Raw genomic sequence first — 20091 nt, forward strand, 5'->3', positions numbered from 1 at the left:
AACACTACAAAAAACATGTGGATCATGATTTATTTTATCGGATTTACATTTAGTTTTTTTTGCATAATTCTTCATTTTCTGTTGAGTATTTATTCACAAGCATGCAAACTATAAATTAAAGTATTTAAACACAAAAATGTAAAGCTTGATATGTGCATATTTCATAAGCATTGAACGTTTTCACTAATGAAGTCGAAAATCATTTGGAGAGTTACGCATTATCCGCATACCATTTTTCATATCATTTATGATTATGAAAATTCGGGTTCATACGGAAGTAATGTAATAATGCACGAATTATTCGATTGTATAATGCATGTCTAAGAATTTCCCAATTTTGACAAACATTTGAAATATTTGCCCTTCAGCTATGCTTGCATCGTCTAGAAAATTATCGTATCGTATACTCAGCGTTTAAAATACTCAAGAGTTACAAAACTGCATGAGAAAATAAAAATGGAACCATATAGTGACCAATGGTTTATTTTTTTACAAAACTAGTTGACACAATAAATTAACCAAATTATGGTAATTCATATATTTCATTTTCTTCTTTCAAACTTTTTTCCTTCCATCAATCAAACAATTTGCCAAGCGTCTAATCCAAGACAAGGTGTGAGCATTGACTAAACGACTCTTTTATTTTCATCCGCCATTCAACTGGTATTTTGGCTGGGAATGATGCTTGACCTTTATCACTAATTAATTTTAATCGGCTAAGCAGCCATTGTGTCGTGTCCAACATGAGCGGGCATATGTCGAATAAAATTCTGGCAGAGAATATACACAACACTCTTTTTGCTAAATTGGCTCAGTTGACCTATTGAATGTAATATGCTGCCCTGCACTGATTCAATATTTTAATTAAGCGTAAACTATTTTATGACTTGTAAAATTTTATGTCGTACTTGTGCTGTTGCTTTCTAACGAGAATATTTAACAGTTGATCAACCACTGTGTCCAGCTACATATGCATCACATCACCATTTATGCTTTCGACGCTTCTTCAAATCTGCAATAAGTACACGAGTTATTGCACGATGAGACTCTGGCAAGAAGAACATGAGCTCTTTATTGATTCTGAAATAAAGTGGCCACTGGTCAAAGTCAGCGTTGACTTATTTCAGCTCCATAGCATACACATTATTATCCAACTGATCATGAGGCTAGTTAAATAGCAATTAAAACATTAAAGTAAACTTGTATTAAATTCAGTTCACTTGATACAGTTATCCAAATTGCCAACTTGTGAATAAAGGAGGAACATGACGGGAAAGTGCTTTTAGAATTCTCGAAATAAAAATAAAATCAGTTTTTGTGCCAACTTACATAAATAGAAAATTGAATTAAACCACTGCTACCTCAATCAGCCAGCGAGCTATTATTTGTCCTTTTTCAGTAATTCTCCCGTATCATCGACCATGGACAGATTCAGCTCAACAGTAGCTAGGATTTGATCCGTAGTGTATTTCTGTAATTGTTTGTTTATCGAGAAGTAGCCATTTGTTACCGGATCAGGAATCGACATGGGTCAATACGAAGATCCGCTCAGATCCACTTCAACCGACATTCGCGAGCTGAATTGCTTGACTGCGGTATGTAATTCCTGTACTTATTTAGTTATTTACTTATTATCTTCATTGGATATCGCTCTGAATGGAGAATGCTTGAAAATATTATTTATTTGTCGTGACAGGAGGAAAACAAAGAGGAGGAGAATGACCTTCCGTGCAACGAATTTGATGACATTCTCGACATCATTGGGTCCCAAGGAAGAGTTCAGAAACTATTGCTTTACGCAGCCATCTGTCCCATCACAGCCATCGAACCGTTCATAACGCTTAACATGATCTTCCTCCTATTTCAACCCGAACACTGGTGCTACGTTCATGGGAGAGACCCCAACATTACCAGCCTTACGGACTGGAAAAACTTTTACATTCCATTGTACGAACATTTTTATCATTTTTTTCAGCTTTCTAAAATTCTGGACGATTTTGAAAATTGCAATGCGTATACTTACTTCTTGAAGAGACTACACCAGACCTCCTGGTTCGGATGGTCAACCCAAGTTTTCTCAGTGCACCATGTACAGCGAGGACAGCTCAATTATAAAATGTCCTTCAGGTTGGGAATATGACAACACAGAGTACGAGTCCACAATTTCATCTGCTTACAACTGGGTTTGTGACTCCGCGGACAACCCCACCGATGCCTTTACGGTAAAAATATTAGCAAATACTCATTTACATAAATATGTATTCTTGAAGCAATAATTTAGTAGTGTTTCACATCACATTTTCATTGCTATATATTCACTAATGCTTCAAAATTACAGGCCCAAGCATTTGGCAATGCTGTTGGAACTCTGGTGTTGGGCCACCTTTCAGACAAGTACATAATAAACGGCGTATAAAATTTTAAAGGAAAAATCAAATTAGCATAAATTTGATTAAAACTGCCATTGTGTTCAGGGTGGGTAGGAAGCCAATCTTCTTTTTGACCATTCTAATAAACGTGGTGTTTCGTATGCTGAGCTTCTTTGTTGTACACAATATTGTAATGTTCAATATCACCCAATTTATTGCTGGGACTGCTTTTCCGGTAATTTAAAATAACTTCAAAAGTCCATTAAATGTTATTTTAATTGCAATGCCCACTATTAAGATGATGTTTATTGCCCCTTCAATGATTCTGGCCGAAATTTGCGACAAGGGTGAGTACTTATATGTGCATATTTATATTTTATGATATACCTATTTATGTACACGAGACTTTGCCATATGTCATGTAAAGTCCCTTCTGCATAGTTTTCTGTGTTTTAGACTACAGAGGTCACGTCTACGCAATGACCTGGGTAATATGAAATATTATTATATAATATTAATATTCATAATATTAATATTAATATATAATAGATGATCTGGGTTGTCGGAATGGCAGCGTTACCACTGGTCGTTTGGTTTTGCAGAGAATGGTTTCTGGCCACGATTAAATATCACACATTGAATTTTTTATGCACGTCATAATCCTAGTATCGATTTACATAGGTTTCTAATCGGAATTACGACGACCATTCCAGGAGCTCTGCTGTTCCTCTACTGGTTTTACCTTCCTGAGAGCCCGAGATGGCTTTTCTCCGTAGGAAAGTTGGAAGACGCTGCCTGCGTTCTCATGAAAATTGCAAAATCCAACGATAGGGCAGATCGACTAACCAAACGTCAACTGGACGGCACTCTGTCACGTTTGTATAGTTTGCAAGCTAAAAGTGAAGGCAGGACTGGGGTGTGGACGCTGTTTAGTCGGATGAGATTAGCAAAGAACACGGTCCTTCTCACCGTCTGTTGGTCAGTTTGTGGTATCTCGATTAACATTAGTAGTGAATATCGCATTTTTAACGTGTAGATAACTTAATCTTGCCAAATCTGATCGACACAGGTCCATTAATATCGTCGTCTATTACGGCATAACGTTAAATACAACCCAGATGTCTGGGAACCAATTTGTGAATTTTTTCATGCTCTCCATCATCGAGTTACCGTCTGGAATGTGCGGGGCATATCTCGTCGATCGTGTCGGACGAAGATGGACCCAGGTCATTTTCTTCTGTGGATGCACTTTAGCGTGTGCTGCCTCTGCTGCGATTGTGCAATTTTTGAATAATCCTGTGATTGAAATTATTTCAGTTGTGGTTGCAAAGTAAGTTTCCTGACTGCAAAAATGCACCCATAAAACAATATTTCACACTAATTCTAACTTTATGTATGCTTTATGTAAAGATTCGCAATAACACTAACCTTCCTAGTGGTTTACTTGCAAGGAGCCGAGATATTTCCCACTCAGCTACGCAGTACAGGATCAGGATTTGCTTCCACGGTGGGTGCGGCATGTGGAATCTTAGGACCAATCATGGTGGCACTGGTAATAACGAATTACTTTTGTTACAATTTGCATTTATTGAGTTATTCAGTATAAAGTATCACCATTGATTTTCATCATAAAAAATTAGACAATTTTAGGAGATAAACCAAGGCGCAGTACATACGTACATGCCTCTCCGTACATTAGTTGACACATGTCTATTTTTCACAGGGGACGTACAATGTTAGCTATCCTTACTGGATCATGGCTTCCCTGTGTTTTGTAGGAATGATTTCTGCAGCATTTCTCCCCGAAACGTTAAACCAAACCTTACCGGAAACAATTGACGACGCCAATAAGTTTGGAAAAGGGAATAGATTCTGGAGCCTCCGTCCAAGCATAGATTTAACCAAAGAAAATAGTAAAGATAAACCTAGACTAAGCCAAGATAATCTGAAGCACTGTGAAAAGTTAACTGGCAATCACATTAATAATTAATCTGTATTTAATAACAAAGTTAGAGGAATATTTGAACAATTACGAATTAATTATGACATAAACGTAATGAACCATATCGTATCGTACATGAACAATATGTAATACATACATATACGGATTTTGTAACTCTTTGTCATATCTATTAACAAGTCTCGTATTACTATATTGCAATAAGGAAAGGAGCTACATAAATATTATGTGCATAGGAAAAAATAAACATACGTGTGTGCGTGCATGATAAAAAAGGGTGTAAAATGAGAATTGCTTACAGAAGTCACACTTAAAGAGTGTCAAATTGTTTAATTTTCTTTCGAAAGTGGCAATAAAACGAGACTGTTATGCTCTTTCTTACAACTAACTAACCTTACTTTGGACACCAACGACAACAAAGCAGAAGACGTTGTGGTGATAAATAACAACAACTTAAGACGAATGATTGAATTATTTATGTATTGACTTGATCTTGGTCTCAACGCTTGCGACACTGCATATAATTGTTGTGAACCAATTGTCATGCATGAATGCAAATACATTTTGTATTAATTCAAATGAAGGGACCACATGGACGACAATGGACGTTGAGTTTAGAATTGAAGGACAAATCATGTGCGGCATTTTTAGGGGGTCATCGGGCCTTTCTAAAAAAATAAGTGGTACAAGTCAATTTCATTATTGCGTTCGACACAGCACATTAGGTGCGTGCAATTTACAAGTTAACAACAGCCCCTAGCAGTCAGTTTCTCTACTGATGTCATTATAGTCGCTGAAAATTTGTAGAAATGTCATTCACATTAACGAAGCTGGTTTTAGCCAACCTCGTCCCAGCTATTTTTGTAGATTTCAGTGTCAATTTCTCTGAAATCTTGAAAGATTGTGTTGGTCGTTGGCGTGCTGTAAATTGATTCCACCACTGCGAACTGGTATAGCTATATCCGTCATTGAAAATGTGATTCCCTCGCTACTTGGTAAATTGCTATCCACATGACAAATGGAAAAGTATGCAAATAAATTGGTGGAATGACATGGACAGCGATTAGCCATCGGGAACAAAAGATAACCCTCCTGCCGTCCTCCCATTCTAATGCAATGAGTTTACGAAAGAATGACAGTGACATCGTGGTATTATGGACAATGTTAAACCATAAGCATTGTATTTTAAGTAAATAGACCTCCAGCCTGTTTCTATCATGTCGTTATTGTTATTTTATAGTAATTGAACACTAACAACATGGGAAGCGTGGTTTGCGATGCACGCTATTAGGAAACAGACTCATGTAGAAATGCAGGGAATGTATTTAACAGTGAACTTTGTCGCAAATGAAATTCTCGTAAAATGCAACATCTCTCAATTATTATTAGTGTTCCCCTAAATAAAAAACAGCTACAAATTTCATTGCATTACAAGCGATATTATTTTGAATACCAAGGTCATTCTCTCAACAATTCTCTCAACATCACACAATTCCTGGGACAAATTAAAGTTGAAGGGGTTGCATATCTGCATAATGTATTTAGAAGGTCTTCCACGGCAATGACAAATCCGTGTCCATTTTTTGCATCTCATTCTACATCCTGTGTTTTACATATACAATTTATTTTTATGACTTATTTTCAAGATTTAAGATGTGAGTAAGAGCTGTTTTTAGTAAACGCAAGGAAAGTGGGATTTCCCTGATTATTATGTTAAACGATGTATTCACATTAAATATTCAGTAGTGCTGTTACACGTTTCATAATTAGTTTTTAATTGGTAATAAAACTTTTATATTTTTCTACCAGGTGAAACATTTAGAGATCAGGAAATCGAAATCAAGAATTACTATGCATTCGTGCCAATTATAAATAAATCAAGCTGGAACAAATCGGTGATTAAGTAATACGTTGTCATCAAATTAGATAATATGAACTCATTATTCCAGGGCATCCAGATTTTCAGGATAAATACATACTTACGTAAATATTTCTGCTTATCTAAAAAGCAGAATTACACAAAAATTCATACATCTGTTTAAAATTAATTGTGTAAACTATTTCGAAAATAAAGCACAATTGAGCAATTTGAAATTATGTAACTTACCCTGTAAGTATCTCCAATTTAGTTGACTACTTATTACATATGTACATAAGTACAGAATTTATAACTACAACATACATACAGACATATTATTAAACAGTGTGCTCGGGTATTGTGAATCATGTTTCGTTCTCGTTCTACTTATTTCCAGCTTCCAGAGTGTATACAAATATACATCTGTCCGTGTGTATGCATATATGCAGATATGAGCATTTAATTATCTCACTTGGGATTCCTGCGTGTTTCCAACTCAAGTTATTACTCATGTATTTAAAGAGACGGAGATAATGAGAAGGAAGGAATCAACTTAAATGGACTTGGTCATCTTAATTAGAAACTAAACAACGCATTATTGTCTGCCCAATTCTATGGGGTTGCAAAGTTCCAGCACGGGTTGACTGACGAATGGTCAACCCGTGTCAGCATAAGAGTGGAAAAAGTTGACTACCGATTATTGTTGTATTGTTGACTCAAGTTGGCTTGAACTTCACAAGTAAGTTAAAAGTCATGCACTTGTTATCATCTCGTCCATGAATAGCCATACAAAATCCAACCCCTTGTTATATATATGCATGCATGTATTTTGCATGTCATACATAACTCCTACTATTATGGCACTGGTAATGAATGGTGCATTGAGTCTAGGTATTAGTGTAAACATAATGTTCTCACAGGGAAAATCTATGCCGTTGTCTCGCAAGTCGAATATACAAACCACAATTGTTAGTTAGTGCGACATAGTGCAATATCGGTTACACACGCGCCGACGACGACGACGACGCGCAGCATAAGAACATCTTCAATAACCATTCAATTTGGTGAATTGTTTCCGTGTGGACCGAGAGGAACCAAAGGTCTCGCTTATCAAAATGAGTATCCGCTCCATTAAAACGGCGGCCGCGTTGGGTTACAACGTGAAGTGCATGGAGGTAAGCGAATTTAATTCGTAGCAGGTTTTGAATGTACAAAAGCATAAGAAATTTCATGCATCGTGTATTCAGAATGGAGATCAGAACAAACGGAAAGAAAGTAAATGTGAAGATTTTGACGACATTTTGGAGCTAGTGGGATCCCAGGGAAAGTTTCAGAAATTTCTTTTGTACGTCGTCCTCTGTCCGGTCACGGCTATTGAACCGGTCCTAGCGTTGAACATGTTGTTCATGTTGTATGAACCAGATCACTGGTGCAATGTTCCAGGTAGACCTGAAAATATGACATTGGATTCATGGAAAAATCTCACAATTCCCAGGTTTTTAATTTAATTAATCCTTCCATTTATGTAGATAAATAAAAAATAAAACATGTTCCATACATAAGGGGCGGTCCATAAATTTGTCACGCGAGAGGGGGGAGGGGGTGTCTTAGGCTCTAATGATATCGTGCCTATGTGACACATGTTAAAGGGGGGGGGTCTAGAAAATCGCGACTTTTGCGTGACATAATTTATGGATCTACTCTAAGTTCTGGTTATATGATCGAGCTAAATGTGGTCCCACAAAAATTGAACTGGTTAAGTCCACGTTTTCATTTGGAAAACTGGTTATTTTGTGCTCCTGTTCTCTTACAATTAGTCAATTTCTTTCTTTGGTCTTTAAATGTAACACGACGAAAAGTTCGGATGTTCAACTTTTTAACTCATCCAAAAAAACTGATGGACACATATTTATGTAGCTTTCACATACAACATAACCAAAAAAATTTGAGCGAATATTTGATCCTGACCAAGAAAGTCCAAACCTAAATTTCATGCCATGATAAAAATAACAATCTTAAATTCTGATGGCCTAACATCTAATTTGACGACAAATGACTTGCCATTATGCAAATCTTTTCAATTGCAATTTGGATGCCAACATACTATATTAAGTTGAATTGGTCAATGTAATGTTCATATTTATTCTGCCACTGTTTTGCAAATTAATTGCATGCACTGTTTTCATACGTAGAGAGCTGGATGGAACGTTTAGTAAATGTGAAATGATCACTGCAAATTCAAGCAGGGCGAGTTGCAGTTTTGGTTGGGAATACGATCGGAAGGCTAGTGCAGAATAGTGAATGGATTTTGCCTCTAATTCAAAAAGTTAATAGGTTTTATCCACAGGATTACGATTTAACAATACCCTCCCAGTATAATTGGGTTTGTGACAAAAGCGAGTGGGCGACCTGGGCTTTGACATTCGGTGGTACGATTAAACCATAATTAATTAATTCTTCAACGAGTATGAAGATCTATGGACCACCACAAAATATTGCGCTAAACAAAAACATTGTATTTATTCCCAGGGCTTGGAAACGCGGTCGGAACAATTGTTTACGGGATGCTAGCGGACCACAAAATGTATGTTGTGATATACATTAATTTATAAGAGTCAATATTGTTTATGTATTTTCATCTGAAATTTGGAAGGGTTGGGAGGAAGCCCATCTTTTTTTTGTGCTTGGTATTGAACGTGTTTGGGAGAATTGCCAGCTACTTTTTTCCCAGCAACTTTTACGTTTTCCTCGGACTCTTGTTCTTAACCGGCACGGGGTTCCCAATGGTGTGTACTTTAAACAAATTAGTAATCTAAATGCATAAATTTTTATTCTGTTTTTAATTATCATATCCATTTCATGAAGATATTTATAGCCCCGTGCATGATCTGTGCTGAAATATCCGACAGAGGTATCATCACACATACGACACAAGCTATTATCCATTACGTAATGTTATGGATTACATGCCGTTATTAATTTTCAGTTTTTCGAGCATGGATATATTCATGCACGTGGATGATTTGGGAAAGTTCTTAAGTTATCTGGTAAATATAAGGACGAATTTATGACGAAAATTTAATGATTTTGCAGGTTATAGGAATGGCGTCACTTCCGCTAATTGCTTGGCTAGCCAGAGATTGGTTTTACATCGGAATGATAACCACAGTTCCAATGGTGTTGGTTTTTGGGTTTTACAACTATATTCCCGAGAGCCCGAGGTGGCTCATTTCCGTGGGTCGGACGGAAGAGGCTGCACTTATTATTAAGAAAATGGCAGAAAAAAATGGAACGTCGGATAAGATTTCAGACACCCAGTTGGACTCCATGTTAAAACTAATCGTTTCAAAGCAAAATCAAAATCGTCAAAGGGTTGGCGTGTGGACTTTATACAGTCGTCCACGTCTAGCCCTCAAAACAACGCTGATTACTATCGCCTGGGTTATGAACGGCACCATTTATTACGCGATCACTCTCAACTCATCCAACCTCTCGGGGAACCAATTTGTCAACTTTTTTATCCTGGCAATGATAGAAATCCCAGCCGGATATTTTGGCAGCGTTCTCGTGGACAAGGGTGGACGTAGGTGGACACAAGTAGCTTTTTTCATACTCTGTGCATTCGCCAGTATTGTTGCTGGGGTTGCCTCGCCTCACAAACACAACGAGGGATGGGCCATTGCCTCCGTGGTGGGCGCAGTCGTGTCCAAGTAGGAATTACTTTTTATATGAAAAGGCTACATTAAATTAAAGCAGCATAATAACGGAAATTATATATTTGTCCACTCAGATTTGCAATTACTCTCACGTTTCTCGTCGTGTATTTACAAGCTACGGAGATTTTCCCAACAATCATTCGGTCAACAGGGAGTGGGTTTGCGTCAACAATATCATCAATTATTGGAATTTTTACTCCTTATATCGTTTATTTGGTATGAAAACATTCTTTACCACTTATTCTTTTATATTATGGAAACATTCTTCATTGTTATTCACTATAGTCTAAATATAACCTCGGAGCGACCTGGTTTGCCATTGTCGCAATGTCGATTGTTGGAATGGTTAGCTCTGCATTTTTGCCTGAGACTCTGGGCCAATCCTTGCCTGTAAGTTTGCATCATTATATTTATTATCATTACATCATACGTGTTTAATAAATGTTGATTTTCAGGAGTCAATTGAAGATGCCGAGAATTTTGGGAAAGGAACAAAGTTTTGGAGTTTGGTTCCAAAAACTAAAGACGAAAAACCAATTAATGAAGCTTAAAGTACCTGAACAATTATTGTCTTATTATTTTATATTAACGACTATGATAATATCGTGCGAAAGCATGCAACCAGTATTCGTGTATAGTAAATATCACCACACATTCTTTTATTTTAATACTTGATTTGATAATTGAAGGACTAACATTATAAATTTTCCTGTTTGGGTATACATTTAATTAGGCATATTTACCATGTAAGACTTATTCTATTTTATTGAGACTTTGTGATAGGCCATGTTTTTTGGTACTTCTAAACGCCATACTGTCTAAATAATAAATGCCATAATATGATGCGATCATGAGGAGACTCTCTTAATTGATGGAGATTGTATCGAAGTGCTCCAGAAACTATGTGGACTTTGTTGAAACAAGTGTGTTATGGAGGATTCCTCTCCAAGCAGTTCGGAGGAAGTTTTTGACTTTGTGACTGGCACAAATATTCCGGAAGGTAGTTGGTCAGACTCCAGAGGTGTCATAGACCTGATCGAGTCATCCTTCTTGGGGGCGTACCCAACGGATTTCACAGATTTCACAATAAAATCCAGAGCAGTTAAAGATTGTTTTCTGCCAATGCTCTATAATGCAAATATTATATTGAAACTGACGATATTGAACTGATGAAATGAAATGTTTGTTTACCGGCTTGCTTTCCAGTAGTTGAGGAGATAATGTATCCCCAGGATCATCTTCGTCTTCGTCAGCATTTCCCGCAGTCGCATTTACTGAATTATTGTGCGAAGGCGCTTCAAGGAAATTAATTATGGCTGGAACATTCGGCGGTGGCGCATCCCATCGGTCAGTTTCGTCGTCCTCTGATTCCTGAACAACGTCAGCCGCATTCTCTGAAGCCACCGTGGACCAAATCGAAGTTTTTGACGTGTGACGTGTCCCTTCATTTGATATCCTAAACGCCTTTCTAGAGTAGGATTCTGATTTCATGGCATTTTTCCAATCATCATGAAAGCTGCCCATGGAAGAAGATCTCGAAAAATTTGTAGACCTCTGGCTGGAGCTGCCATCCGATCCCAGAGGTGTTGGGGGGCTCAAAATCGGCGAATCCCCAAGGGCATCCGTACTGTATGTGGTAGTAAAGGATGGGACTCTTCCAAAGGGCTGAATAACCATTGTTGGCATGCTTTTTACTTTTCTTGCAGAGTTCATCTTGGCTTTTTTTAAGATTGAGTTGTACAACTCTGCATCAACAAGATCGTCATTGCTGCTGATACTACACAGAGAACGCCTTCGCCGCATCTCATTCCTCCAACATGCTCTCAAAAACTTGTTTTGTTCTTCCTTCCTTTGCTCAAGAGTTAGGTCATCTCTTTGATCCATTGGTGGTGCTGGTGGCATCGGATAGCCTGAAGGTCCACTGAACAATTTTGCCTCCTCAATATCTGGCTCCATAAAAATAACGCGGTTGCGAGACCCGCTCGGAATCGGTTTCAGCACAAGGTCTGCGTGACTTTGGGATTTTTCAACTTTTGTTAGAGATAAAACTTTATCAATGTCTAAATGAGATGGGGGAATGGCCATGCAGGGATATGCTTGTTGTATTGCGTCGCTAAATGTTCGAGGAACGACGAGATTTTCGATGGGAATCAGTTTTACATGCTTCGCCTCATTTAGTGGACAGGAAGCTGGCTGGGTTGCATTATTTACTAAGGTTTGATTCCCAATGATCAATTGCATTTCATCGTCCGTTAACTGATTTCTTGTAGGATCTATAAAATCAAGAGAAAATTGTACATTATTTTGACTCTGGCAGTAAATAAATTTGATTGAGCTCACCATTCACAGTTACTCTGCTGGAAGTGCTTTGTTTCATAGAAGACTGACTTATAGCAGCTTTAGACGTGGGGCTGCTTTGTTTAATTGTGCTTGCATTACTTTGTGGTTTGGGAAGTTTTACAGGCACTTGTTCCCGTCTGTTAACAATTTCTGCAATGACCTCATCTGCAGCACCACGACCATGGTCGTCATCGGGCGAAATATTTGGGGCGGGTGAGTATCCCCGTCGTCGCCGATTTTCCCACCAATATTTGCACCCGAGCACAAGAAATGAGAAAAAAAGGACGGACAAGCAGACTAATAGCACCTATTATGAGATTAAAAGAAATGTGAGTTTGCATCAGGGATTTTATTACTACATCTTGCATGTTTAATCGACCTAAAAATTTACCATGAGGGAGTGATGTGGTTGGGGTGCATAAATGTTGGTGGAGTTCTTTCCTGCCGTGCTATTATTATTGAATTGAAATGGTAGTCCGGGTCTCAAAATGTCTCCAATTTCCTCCCATTGTTTATCATCTAACAGAGAAGAATGGTTGGATTTTAAGGGTTGGGTAGTGGTTTGATGGTTTGAAACAATTGTGCTGGCTTTGGATGAATTCTTTAGTCTAATTGCTGGGATGATTTTTGGAATATTTATTGCACGGTCCAAGGTTGATGAAGATGGCTTCGTTTTATTTGTCTGTCGACGAGCAGTGATTGGCAGGACTTGTTCAGCATTTGACCTTTGGGCTTCCATTATGTTGTCTAATCCTCCTTACTAATTATTCATCCATATCCATATGCAAAATGTTTAAATCAACTTTGGAGCAAAATATTTTTTTTGTGAAAAATAATGATATGCATTTAGAAGATACAATGCTTGGTAACCAACCAGATAGAATTCCTGCAATCCTAGTAATAATTATTGTTAGCTCTGATTACATATGTACCAAGATTCCTAAACTTTTTAGTTTGTTTCCGTGGAGTGAATGTGTTAAGATTATTTAATGAGGTTGTCCAAGGACGGGCCTCCTTTTAAAAATTATTAAAAATTTACGAATTGGGGACAGGCACGCATTTTTTGGCGTTGTCACCCGTTGTTGGGCGAGAAATTATCTTTCGGTGGACTTTTTCATTTCTAACTCGAATGCATATTTTGTGATATTGATGACCACTTCTGCCCCCGATACTTTTGTATATTTTGTAAAAATGCCACGACGTTGTATAGTGGAGGGATGCCCATACAAGAGGTCACAACTGGAAGAATACAGATTACACAGATTCCCTGCGGAAATTGTTTTAAGAAAAATCTGGCTTACTTGCATTGGATGTGGGCCTGAAGACCTAAATCGAGTTGAAAATTGGGGAGTTTGTTCATATCATTTCTTGCCGAATCAATACAAAATTCCTCCAACAATTGATCATCGGGGTCAACTTTATCCTCACGCGGTGCCATCGGTTAATGTACCACAAATCAGTGCTGATGGTACAATAATAGTTGACAAAATATTAAATACATAAACATTATTTATATTAATTATCTGTATAAACATAACAGGCATTGTGTTCAATGCGAATGAAATGAAGGACTTAGTGGTGAAGTTAGAGTCAATGGAACGGGCTTTAAACACAAAGGAGACAGCAGAAAAAGACCTGAAAATCTTGCAGAAGTCTTATCGAGCCACTATTCTTGAGAGGAATTCAGCCCAGAAGTCGTCCTCAAAATATGAGCAGAAATATCACGATGCTGAGGGGAAGTTGAAAAGCCAGAAAGAACAAGAGGACAATCGCTTCAAAAAGTGGTATCGAGTTCACGCGTATGCAGATTTCCAGTTTTTGACTCAAAACATGATCGACCTCGTCATCGACAAAAACCACTTTAAACGATGGAATGAAAATGACTTGTCTGCTGCAATTAGTATTTTTAGTGCGTCTTCATCATGCTATGCATTTTTGAGGGACACGATCGGATATCTATTTCCATCCAGATCCTGTATCTTGGAACAGCTGCAACGGATAAAGGTTCAACCTGGTTTCATTTGGCCCGTGTTTCAAGTCATGAAGAATGAATTCGTAGACTTCTCGCCCCTACAAAGAGCTGCCATGATCTCGTTTGATGAAATGTACATTGACGGAAGGATATCGTACGACCAGAAAAATGAGAAGATCCTGGGACCACATAAAAACTTACTTGTAGTCACCGTGAGAAGTTTGGCGTACCAGTGGAAACAGGTCATTTACTTTGGTTTCGATGCTCGTCTCACGAAGGGAATCATCAACCAAATAATAAATGAATTGTTCAACGTTGGCGTCCACGTGTACGGGCTTGTGTCGGACATGTCAACAATAAATAGAAGAGTGTGGAAAGAATTAGAAATCAACATAAATCTGAAAAATGAAGCAAAATCCAAATATTCATTTTGCCATCCAGTCACAAACAAGAATGTTTGGGTTTTTGCTGATTTTCCCCACACATTGAAACTTCTCCGGAATCACTTCTTGGATACGGATATCAAACTTGGACAGGATTTCGATAATTCTGTCATCTCTTTGAAGGTTGTTCGAGATGTAATTGCAGCACAGAAAAATAACGACCTGCAGATTACCTACAAACTTACGGATAAGCATATTTCTATGAACAAAAGAGAGCGGATGAATGTCAGAAAGGCATTTGAACTTTTTTCATCTACCACTGCTAAAGCCATTCAGTTTTTGTATCCCCATCATCAAAAAATGGCCGATTTCATTCAACTCGTCAATGATGCATCAGATTTACTAAATGTAAGGAGATACATATCAAATTCTGAACCTTCTCAATCGGGACTTCTCTTCTCGTTCAAACCAAGCTTCTGGATAAATTTTCGAAGAATTTGACCGAACTACGAGTACAAAGTCGTCGACCCTGTTTAAAACCATTCCAGAAAGGGATCAAATTGATCTGCGAGAGTACCAAAGGATTGTTCAGCGACTTGTCCCAAGCACCAGTAAATCTCAAATACCTATTGACTTCACATTTGAATCAGGACCATCTCGAATCAACGTTCAGTATCATTCGGGGGATTGGAGGATTCAATGATCACCCACTTCCAGCAGACGCAGTCCAAAGATTGAAACGTGTAATCATATCCTCAAACTTACGACATCCAAGAACTGGGAACATTCATGAAGAAAATGGAGTTGAATTTTTAAGTGCAGGTAGATTGCAGCTCTTAGTAGAAGGAACCAAAATGACCCAAGAAATTCTGCCATCCGACCATAATTCGGATTACTTTGAAGAAAAGTTCAGATTCATTCAACCTCACGAGTCCTACGCGGTACCATCATGGGCAACTGAGCAAGTTTCCGAGAAAGCAATTATCGGAGCAAGTGAATTTTTGGCAGGATATATTGCGAAACGATTATTATCTGAATATCCCCATTTGAAGTCAACACAAGCTGGGAATTGGGGAGCGTGGATTGGAACATTATCAACTAAAGCACTGATTACCCCTGCCCATTGGTGGTTATGCGTATTTATGAAGTTTGAAGAGTATTTCGAGGAGTATCATAAAACGCAAGTTGGGTGGAATTTAAACAAAAATGGGCGAGTGATAACACCTTTATGCGAATATCTGCATCAAATTTATCCCAACGTTCCCAAAAAAGCCATCCAGTTTTATCTAAGAGTTAGAACTAAAATTCGAGTTCAGGCTATTAAGAAGAAAATCCAAATCGTTCAACGCAAGCGAAAAGTAAGACAATTTTTAAATTTTGTAACGGTGGACTTGGAGGACGAAGAGGAAGAAGATAATGATTTAGTTATGGAAGATTTTGTAATTGACGAGATTGCAGCTGCTGGTGAAAATTCAGAAACCACTCCTGATACCGATGATGACGAGCTGCTAACGGTATAAATTTTCGAATTTTCCTTCTGGTGTGCACGCTCACATCATAAATATATGTATTTATCAACATGCGTAGAAATATACAAAAGTATCGGGGGCAGAAGTGGTCATCAATATCACAAAATATGCATTCGAGTTAGAAATGAAAAAGTCCACCGAAAGATAATTTCTCGCCCAACAACGGGTGACAACGCCAAAAAATGCGTGCCTGTCCCCAATTCGTAAATTTTTAATAATTTTTAAAAGGAGGCCCGTCCTTGGACAACCTCATTAAATAATCTTAACACATTCACTCCACGGAAACAAACTAAAAAGTTTAGGAATCTTGCATATGTACCAATATTACTTGACACTTTATCATTCTAAATTTAGCATAATAGCTTATTTTTTTTATTATTAACACAAACATTGATAAACTATGAAATACACTTACAATGCGATGGTGTCAAGTATAACCCTCCGAATTGGTTGAAATTTCGAAATTAAGTGGTCCAAGTCAATACAACCAACGTTCCTTCAGGGAGTTTGTGCGATGGTTGGAATTTGTCAAAATATTTTAGGTCATAGTTGAAAAACGGGCGGTTTTTACCAAGCAGAGGAAGCAAACCCCACTCCCGTTCCCTTCAAAGGGAAAAATCGCCCATTTTTCAACTTTGACCTCGAATATTTTGACAAATTCCAACCATCGCACAAACTCCCTGAAGAAACGTTGGTTGTATTGACTTGGACCACATACTTTTAAAATTTCAACCAATTCGGAGGGTTACACTTCACACCACCGCATTGTTAGTTGGCTTGGGGAGTAGAGGAAAAACCCGATGTTGGTGGGTTGGGAAAACCTTTACTTGATCCGGATAGGCGTCCGAGATCACCATTCGGCCCCTTACATGATTTTTGTAAATAAAACGACCTATCATTTAAAATATAAAATAATTCTTCTAATCCTCGTTGACTGGGGACAGCTCCCATGATTGATGCCGCATTCCCGCGTTGAACTGCCAAACTGATCCGTTGAATGAGAAATGTTGTTGACATTGGTCCAGTGACATCCTTCATCCTCCTCCCAACATCTTGGATGAACTTCAACCCTTCCGTCCCCCATACTCCTGATGTCTCGACGGCCACCGGAACAAAAATATATTGTTTTTCAAGTTCAGAGTAAAGTTTGTGTTTTTTGGTCTCGGCTAGTTTTGCTGCTGTGCCAGCATGTCTAAGTGTGTGAAAGAGATAAGAGGGGGCAAAAGTGTCTGTACATGTAAAGTCCCATATTAATGAGCGCCCTTGTTTATATGGTATTAATGTAAGACCATCCGGTCTTTTTCCATCTGTTCTACTACAACCTAGTGGTTCCCTAATGCTTGGTATGTCTGCAGAAATTAAAGCTCTCTTTATAATGTCGTTACGCAACCATGCACCTGACTCTTTTGACCGAGATGCCAAAATTATCATTCTATACTATTTCTATGGGGCACCGCCCATAGAAACGATGTCAGTTAACCTTATAAAAACTAATTAATTTTGACCTGGATACCATTTAAAAACGGAATTAAAAATGGTTTCTATTGCATTTGGGGGCGGATTTACTGGGGGGCAGAATACCATTGAGACCGACTTGTGGGGCGGTGATAAAATCAGTTGGGGACTGAATTAATGTAAACCGATTTTGAATATTCTACTGATGCAGTTATGATTTATTAGAGACCTGGAACTGATTCGACAACAAAAATTAGAACATAATACATTTTTAACATGAAATTGCAACTGAACCAAATGAACACACGATATTAATTTTGATAAAAAGATCGGATTTGATTTTGATAGTACTACAAAAATAAACTAAACGAATAAATCGTCATCATTCATGTCATCAATTTGATGACACTGATTTTGGGATGCATTTTATATTTTAAACAAGTTATTAGCTATAATTTTGTCCTTCAGTGTTCTGTGACTTGTTCCGATCGGTGGTGACACTATTGCGAATATATTAGCTAAAGAGAACGTTGTGATAATTAAAAAAAAATATGAACTGTATCATATTTACAACATGATACAGGTCAGAGGTCAACGCCGACCAATTTATTAGCGGCGCCAATGTTGGATAATTTTTCGGGGGCGCGGCGTGACCTCTGATGCACTTCCTCCGAGTTCCTCCCCCCACTACAACTACAACTCTAAAAAAATTAGTTCAGGCTTGAAGAAAAACTAACGACAAATAAGGAGGAAAGAATGGAACTGAGAAAATTTTCTCGGTCATTTTATTTTTATTTTTTCCTACACCTTATTGATGTAGCCCGGTCTCAACGGAATTCTGTAACCATACACCTTATTGGTGGAATCCGTCGCCAACGAGAAAAAGTTGGCCTACACCTTATTGGTGTAGTCCGTCGCTAAGGCGAAAAATTTGGCCTACACCTTATTGGTGTAGTCCGTCGCCAAGAGATCGAAATCGCCCTCCACCTTATTGGTGGAATCCGTTTTTAAAAGGTTAATCGTGCATATGTACGATATCAATTAAAACTATTGAACATTGCATGAGGCCAATTTATGAAGTAATTTATTGTACAATAATAATTTTAGTGGTAAATATGATGACAAATTGGTTATGTTAAAGTGAGTCATTTCTGACAACCAATCATCGAAGTGATCATTAGACGGTTTTATGCATCAGGGTGTTCCATGTAAGTACGCGTTGTTAAAGGGACATCATTATTGTTTCTGTAAATCGCATCAACATTTTGATATTTAGAATAGCGCATGAGTTGGGACGCATTATTTTTGTTGAGTAATTTATAATTTGTAGCGGACCATGTTGATGTGCGCGGGGGGTTGAGGGCGCCCCAATTTCAATTTCGGTCCTCCCACTCGACCCAAAATTCCCATTTCCAAAGTTTCAGCATGAGCATTGAAGACCTGCGATTGAGAAAAATTTAGTCTGATGAAGTTTTGAAAATTGTATGTCATTTTAATTCATTAGTTGCATTTTCTATTTTAATAAGTGATTGTTTAAAACAATTGTATGCAATGCCTACCTTTTGCTGTTGTGCCTCCTTCATTGCCTTGTTGGTGTTAGCAAATGCTGCAGAAAATGTCACTGCCACGATCAGAAGGATAAAAAATGCCTTAATATTCATTTTGAGCAGTTATTCGAAATTCTAAAAGTTAGTCACGGAGCTTAAATTATTGGTGATTATTACCAAAGTAATGAGGAGAATGAACGAATTGTAAGCTTCTGGAAATCGTATCTATATTTTGCCCCAAATAATTGATATCGAGGTCTCTCAATTTGTATTTTATCTAAGCTACTGATAAGATTGCGAGAAAACCCAATTATTCATATTGTGTTCACCTGCATTGATAATCTTTTAAACTATCTCGTTCTTATTAAATAAATCGTTTAACGTTAAACGTCAAACTTAAATCATGTACATAAATTTCCCGTTTTCCTTAACTATTTACATAAAACTGCATTTTTTCAATTTTTGTCATCATATTGATCTATTCACCAATTTAACTGCGTAGCCACTAAACCATAATATGGTTTCGTAGAATGGCTCAACATATGAAGAATCTCGCTGAAATTAGTCTAATCTCGTTGTCTGTGTACATATTTCCTTTCATAGTCCATCAAACTTCAATTCATGACACTTAAACGGGAAAATAAGATGAATCAAACTGTCTTATTATTAGACTACTCAGTATAAGCACGAATTTGCTAGTGTATTAGTACTCCAGGCAATTTTCTTCAGATAACCTTGGAACGAAATGCAAAGGTCCACCGAGTTCATAAGCATGTTTTCAACCCAGGCGAGAGCATTGGTTGCAAATTTATAAATAAGGAATCACACACAACCTTAAACCGCTTGCCACACAAAGATTTAATAAATTCACTTGCACCCCTGTAACAATAGCATATACCAAACTAATAAGGTTGTCTTAATCCCAATGTGAACCAGACTCGTTGACTTGCATAGATTGTAGT

General features: G+C 37.7%; 3 protein-coding genes and 2 long non-coding RNA genes across 6 annotated transcripts; 2 read left to right on the top strand and 3 right to left on the bottom strand.

The window, feature by feature from the left end:
* Window positions 1–274: 274 nt before the first annotated feature.
* Window positions 275–4717, top strand: LOC110851957 (organic cation transporter 1). Its single transcript, XM_022099905.2, has 12 exons — window positions 275–1595; window positions 1697–1947; window positions 2033–2222; window positions 2339–2394; window positions 2475–2604; window positions 2668–2716; window positions 2826–2857; window positions 2919–2977; window positions 3051–3347; window positions 3439–3699; window positions 3780–3921; window positions 4093–4717. Exons 1-12 carry the CDS (start codon window positions 1527–1529, stop codon window positions 4357–4359), a joined length of 1803 nt encoding a protein of 600 aa, XP_021955597.1. The 5' UTR covers window positions 275–1526; the 3' UTR covers window positions 4360–4717.
* LOC118436212 lies at window positions 3586–6512 on the bottom strand. The gene is made up of 3 exons (XR_004835285.1): window positions 4723–6512; window positions 3798–3918; window positions 3586–3712 (listed from the first exon to the last, which is right to left on the bottom strand). It is a non-coding gene; the product is annotated as an uncharacterized LOC118436212 (long non-coding RNA).
* Window positions 6513–6748: 236 nt separating this feature from the next.
* Window positions 6749–10751, top strand: LOC110852406 (organic cation transporter 1). Of its 2 annotated transcripts, XM_022100475.2 has the most exons (13): window positions 6749–6926; window positions 7108–7362; window positions 7435–7682; window positions 8380–8470; window positions 8535–8616; window positions 8717–8771; window positions 8841–8973; window positions 9053–9098; window positions 9174–9214; window positions 9281–9897; window positions 9978–10119; window positions 10189–10293; window positions 10359–10751. In XM_022100475.2, exons 2-13 carry the CDS (start codon window positions 7303–7305, stop codon window positions 10452–10454), a joined length of 1716 nt encoding a protein of 571 aa, XP_021956167.1. In that variant the 5' UTR covers window positions 6749–6926; window positions 7108–7302; the 3' UTR covers window positions 10455–10751. The 2 variants fall into 2 exon arrangements, with proteins under 2 accessions (XP_021956167.1, XP_035709656.1); XM_035853763.1 differs by lacking the exons at window positions 9053–9098; window positions 9174–9214 and having other exon boundaries at window positions 6750–6926.
* LOC118436211 lies at window positions 10476–12520 on the bottom strand. The gene is made up of 2 exons (XM_035853764.1): window positions 11095–12520; window positions 10476–11030 (listed from the first exon to the last, which is right to left on the bottom strand). Exons 1-2 carry the CDS (start codon window positions 12244–12246, stop codon window positions 10752–10754), a joined length of 1431 nt encoding a protein of 476 aa, XP_035709657.1. The 5' UTR covers window positions 12247–12520; the 3' UTR covers window positions 10476–10751.
* Window positions 12521–18646: 6126 nt separating this feature from the next.
* LOC110852489 lies at window positions 18647–19343 on the bottom strand. Its single transcript, XR_002548132.2, has 3 exons — window positions 19142–19343; window positions 18918–19022; window positions 18647–18827 (listed from the first exon to the last, which is right to left on the bottom strand). It is a non-coding gene; the product is annotated as an uncharacterized LOC110852489 (long non-coding RNA).
* Window positions 19344–20091: the final 748 nt, after the last annotated feature.

Source organism: Folsomia candida, unplaced genomic scaffold (genome assembly GCF_002217175.1).
Source record: "Folsomia candida strain VU population unplaced genomic scaffold, ASM221717v1 Fcan01_Sc007, whole genome shotgun sequence".
NCBI classification, from domain to species: Eukaryota; Metazoa; Arthropoda; class Collembola; order Entomobryomorpha; family Isotomidae; genus Folsomia; species Folsomia candida.

Coding starts and splice junctions, on each gene's coding strand:
- LOC110851957 (XM_022099905.2), top strand. CDS start 1,527: ATGGGTCAATACGAAGATCCGCTCAGATCCACTTCAACCGACATTCGC. Junction 1,596..1,696: donor AGCTGAATTGCTTGACTGCG/GTATGTAATTCC, acceptor TTGTCGTGACAG/GAGGAAAACAAAGAGGAGGA. Junction 3,348..3,438: donor GTCCTTCTCACCGTCTGTTG/GTCAGTTTGTGG, acceptor TGATCGACACAG/GTCCATTAATATCGTCGTCT.
- LOC110852406 (XM_022100475.2), top strand. CDS start 7,303: ATGAGTATCCGCTCCATTAAAACGGCGGCCGCGTTGGGTTACAACGTG. Junction 8,617..8,716: donor CTGGGCTTTGACATTCGGTG/GTACGATTAAAC, acceptor ATTTATTCCCAG/GGCTTGGAAACGCGGTCGGA. Junction 8,772..8,840: donor ATGCTAGCGGACCACAAAAT/GTATGTTGTGAT, acceptor GAAATTTGGAAG/GGTTGGGAGGAAGCCCATCT.
- LOC118436211 (XM_035853764.1), bottom strand. CDS start 12,246: ATGGTGAGCTCAATCAAATTTATTTACTGCCAGAGTCAAAATAATGTA. Junction 11,031..11,094: donor AACTACTGGAAAGCAAGCCG/GTAAACAAACAT, acceptor TTTGCATTATAG/AGCATTGGCAGAAAACAATC.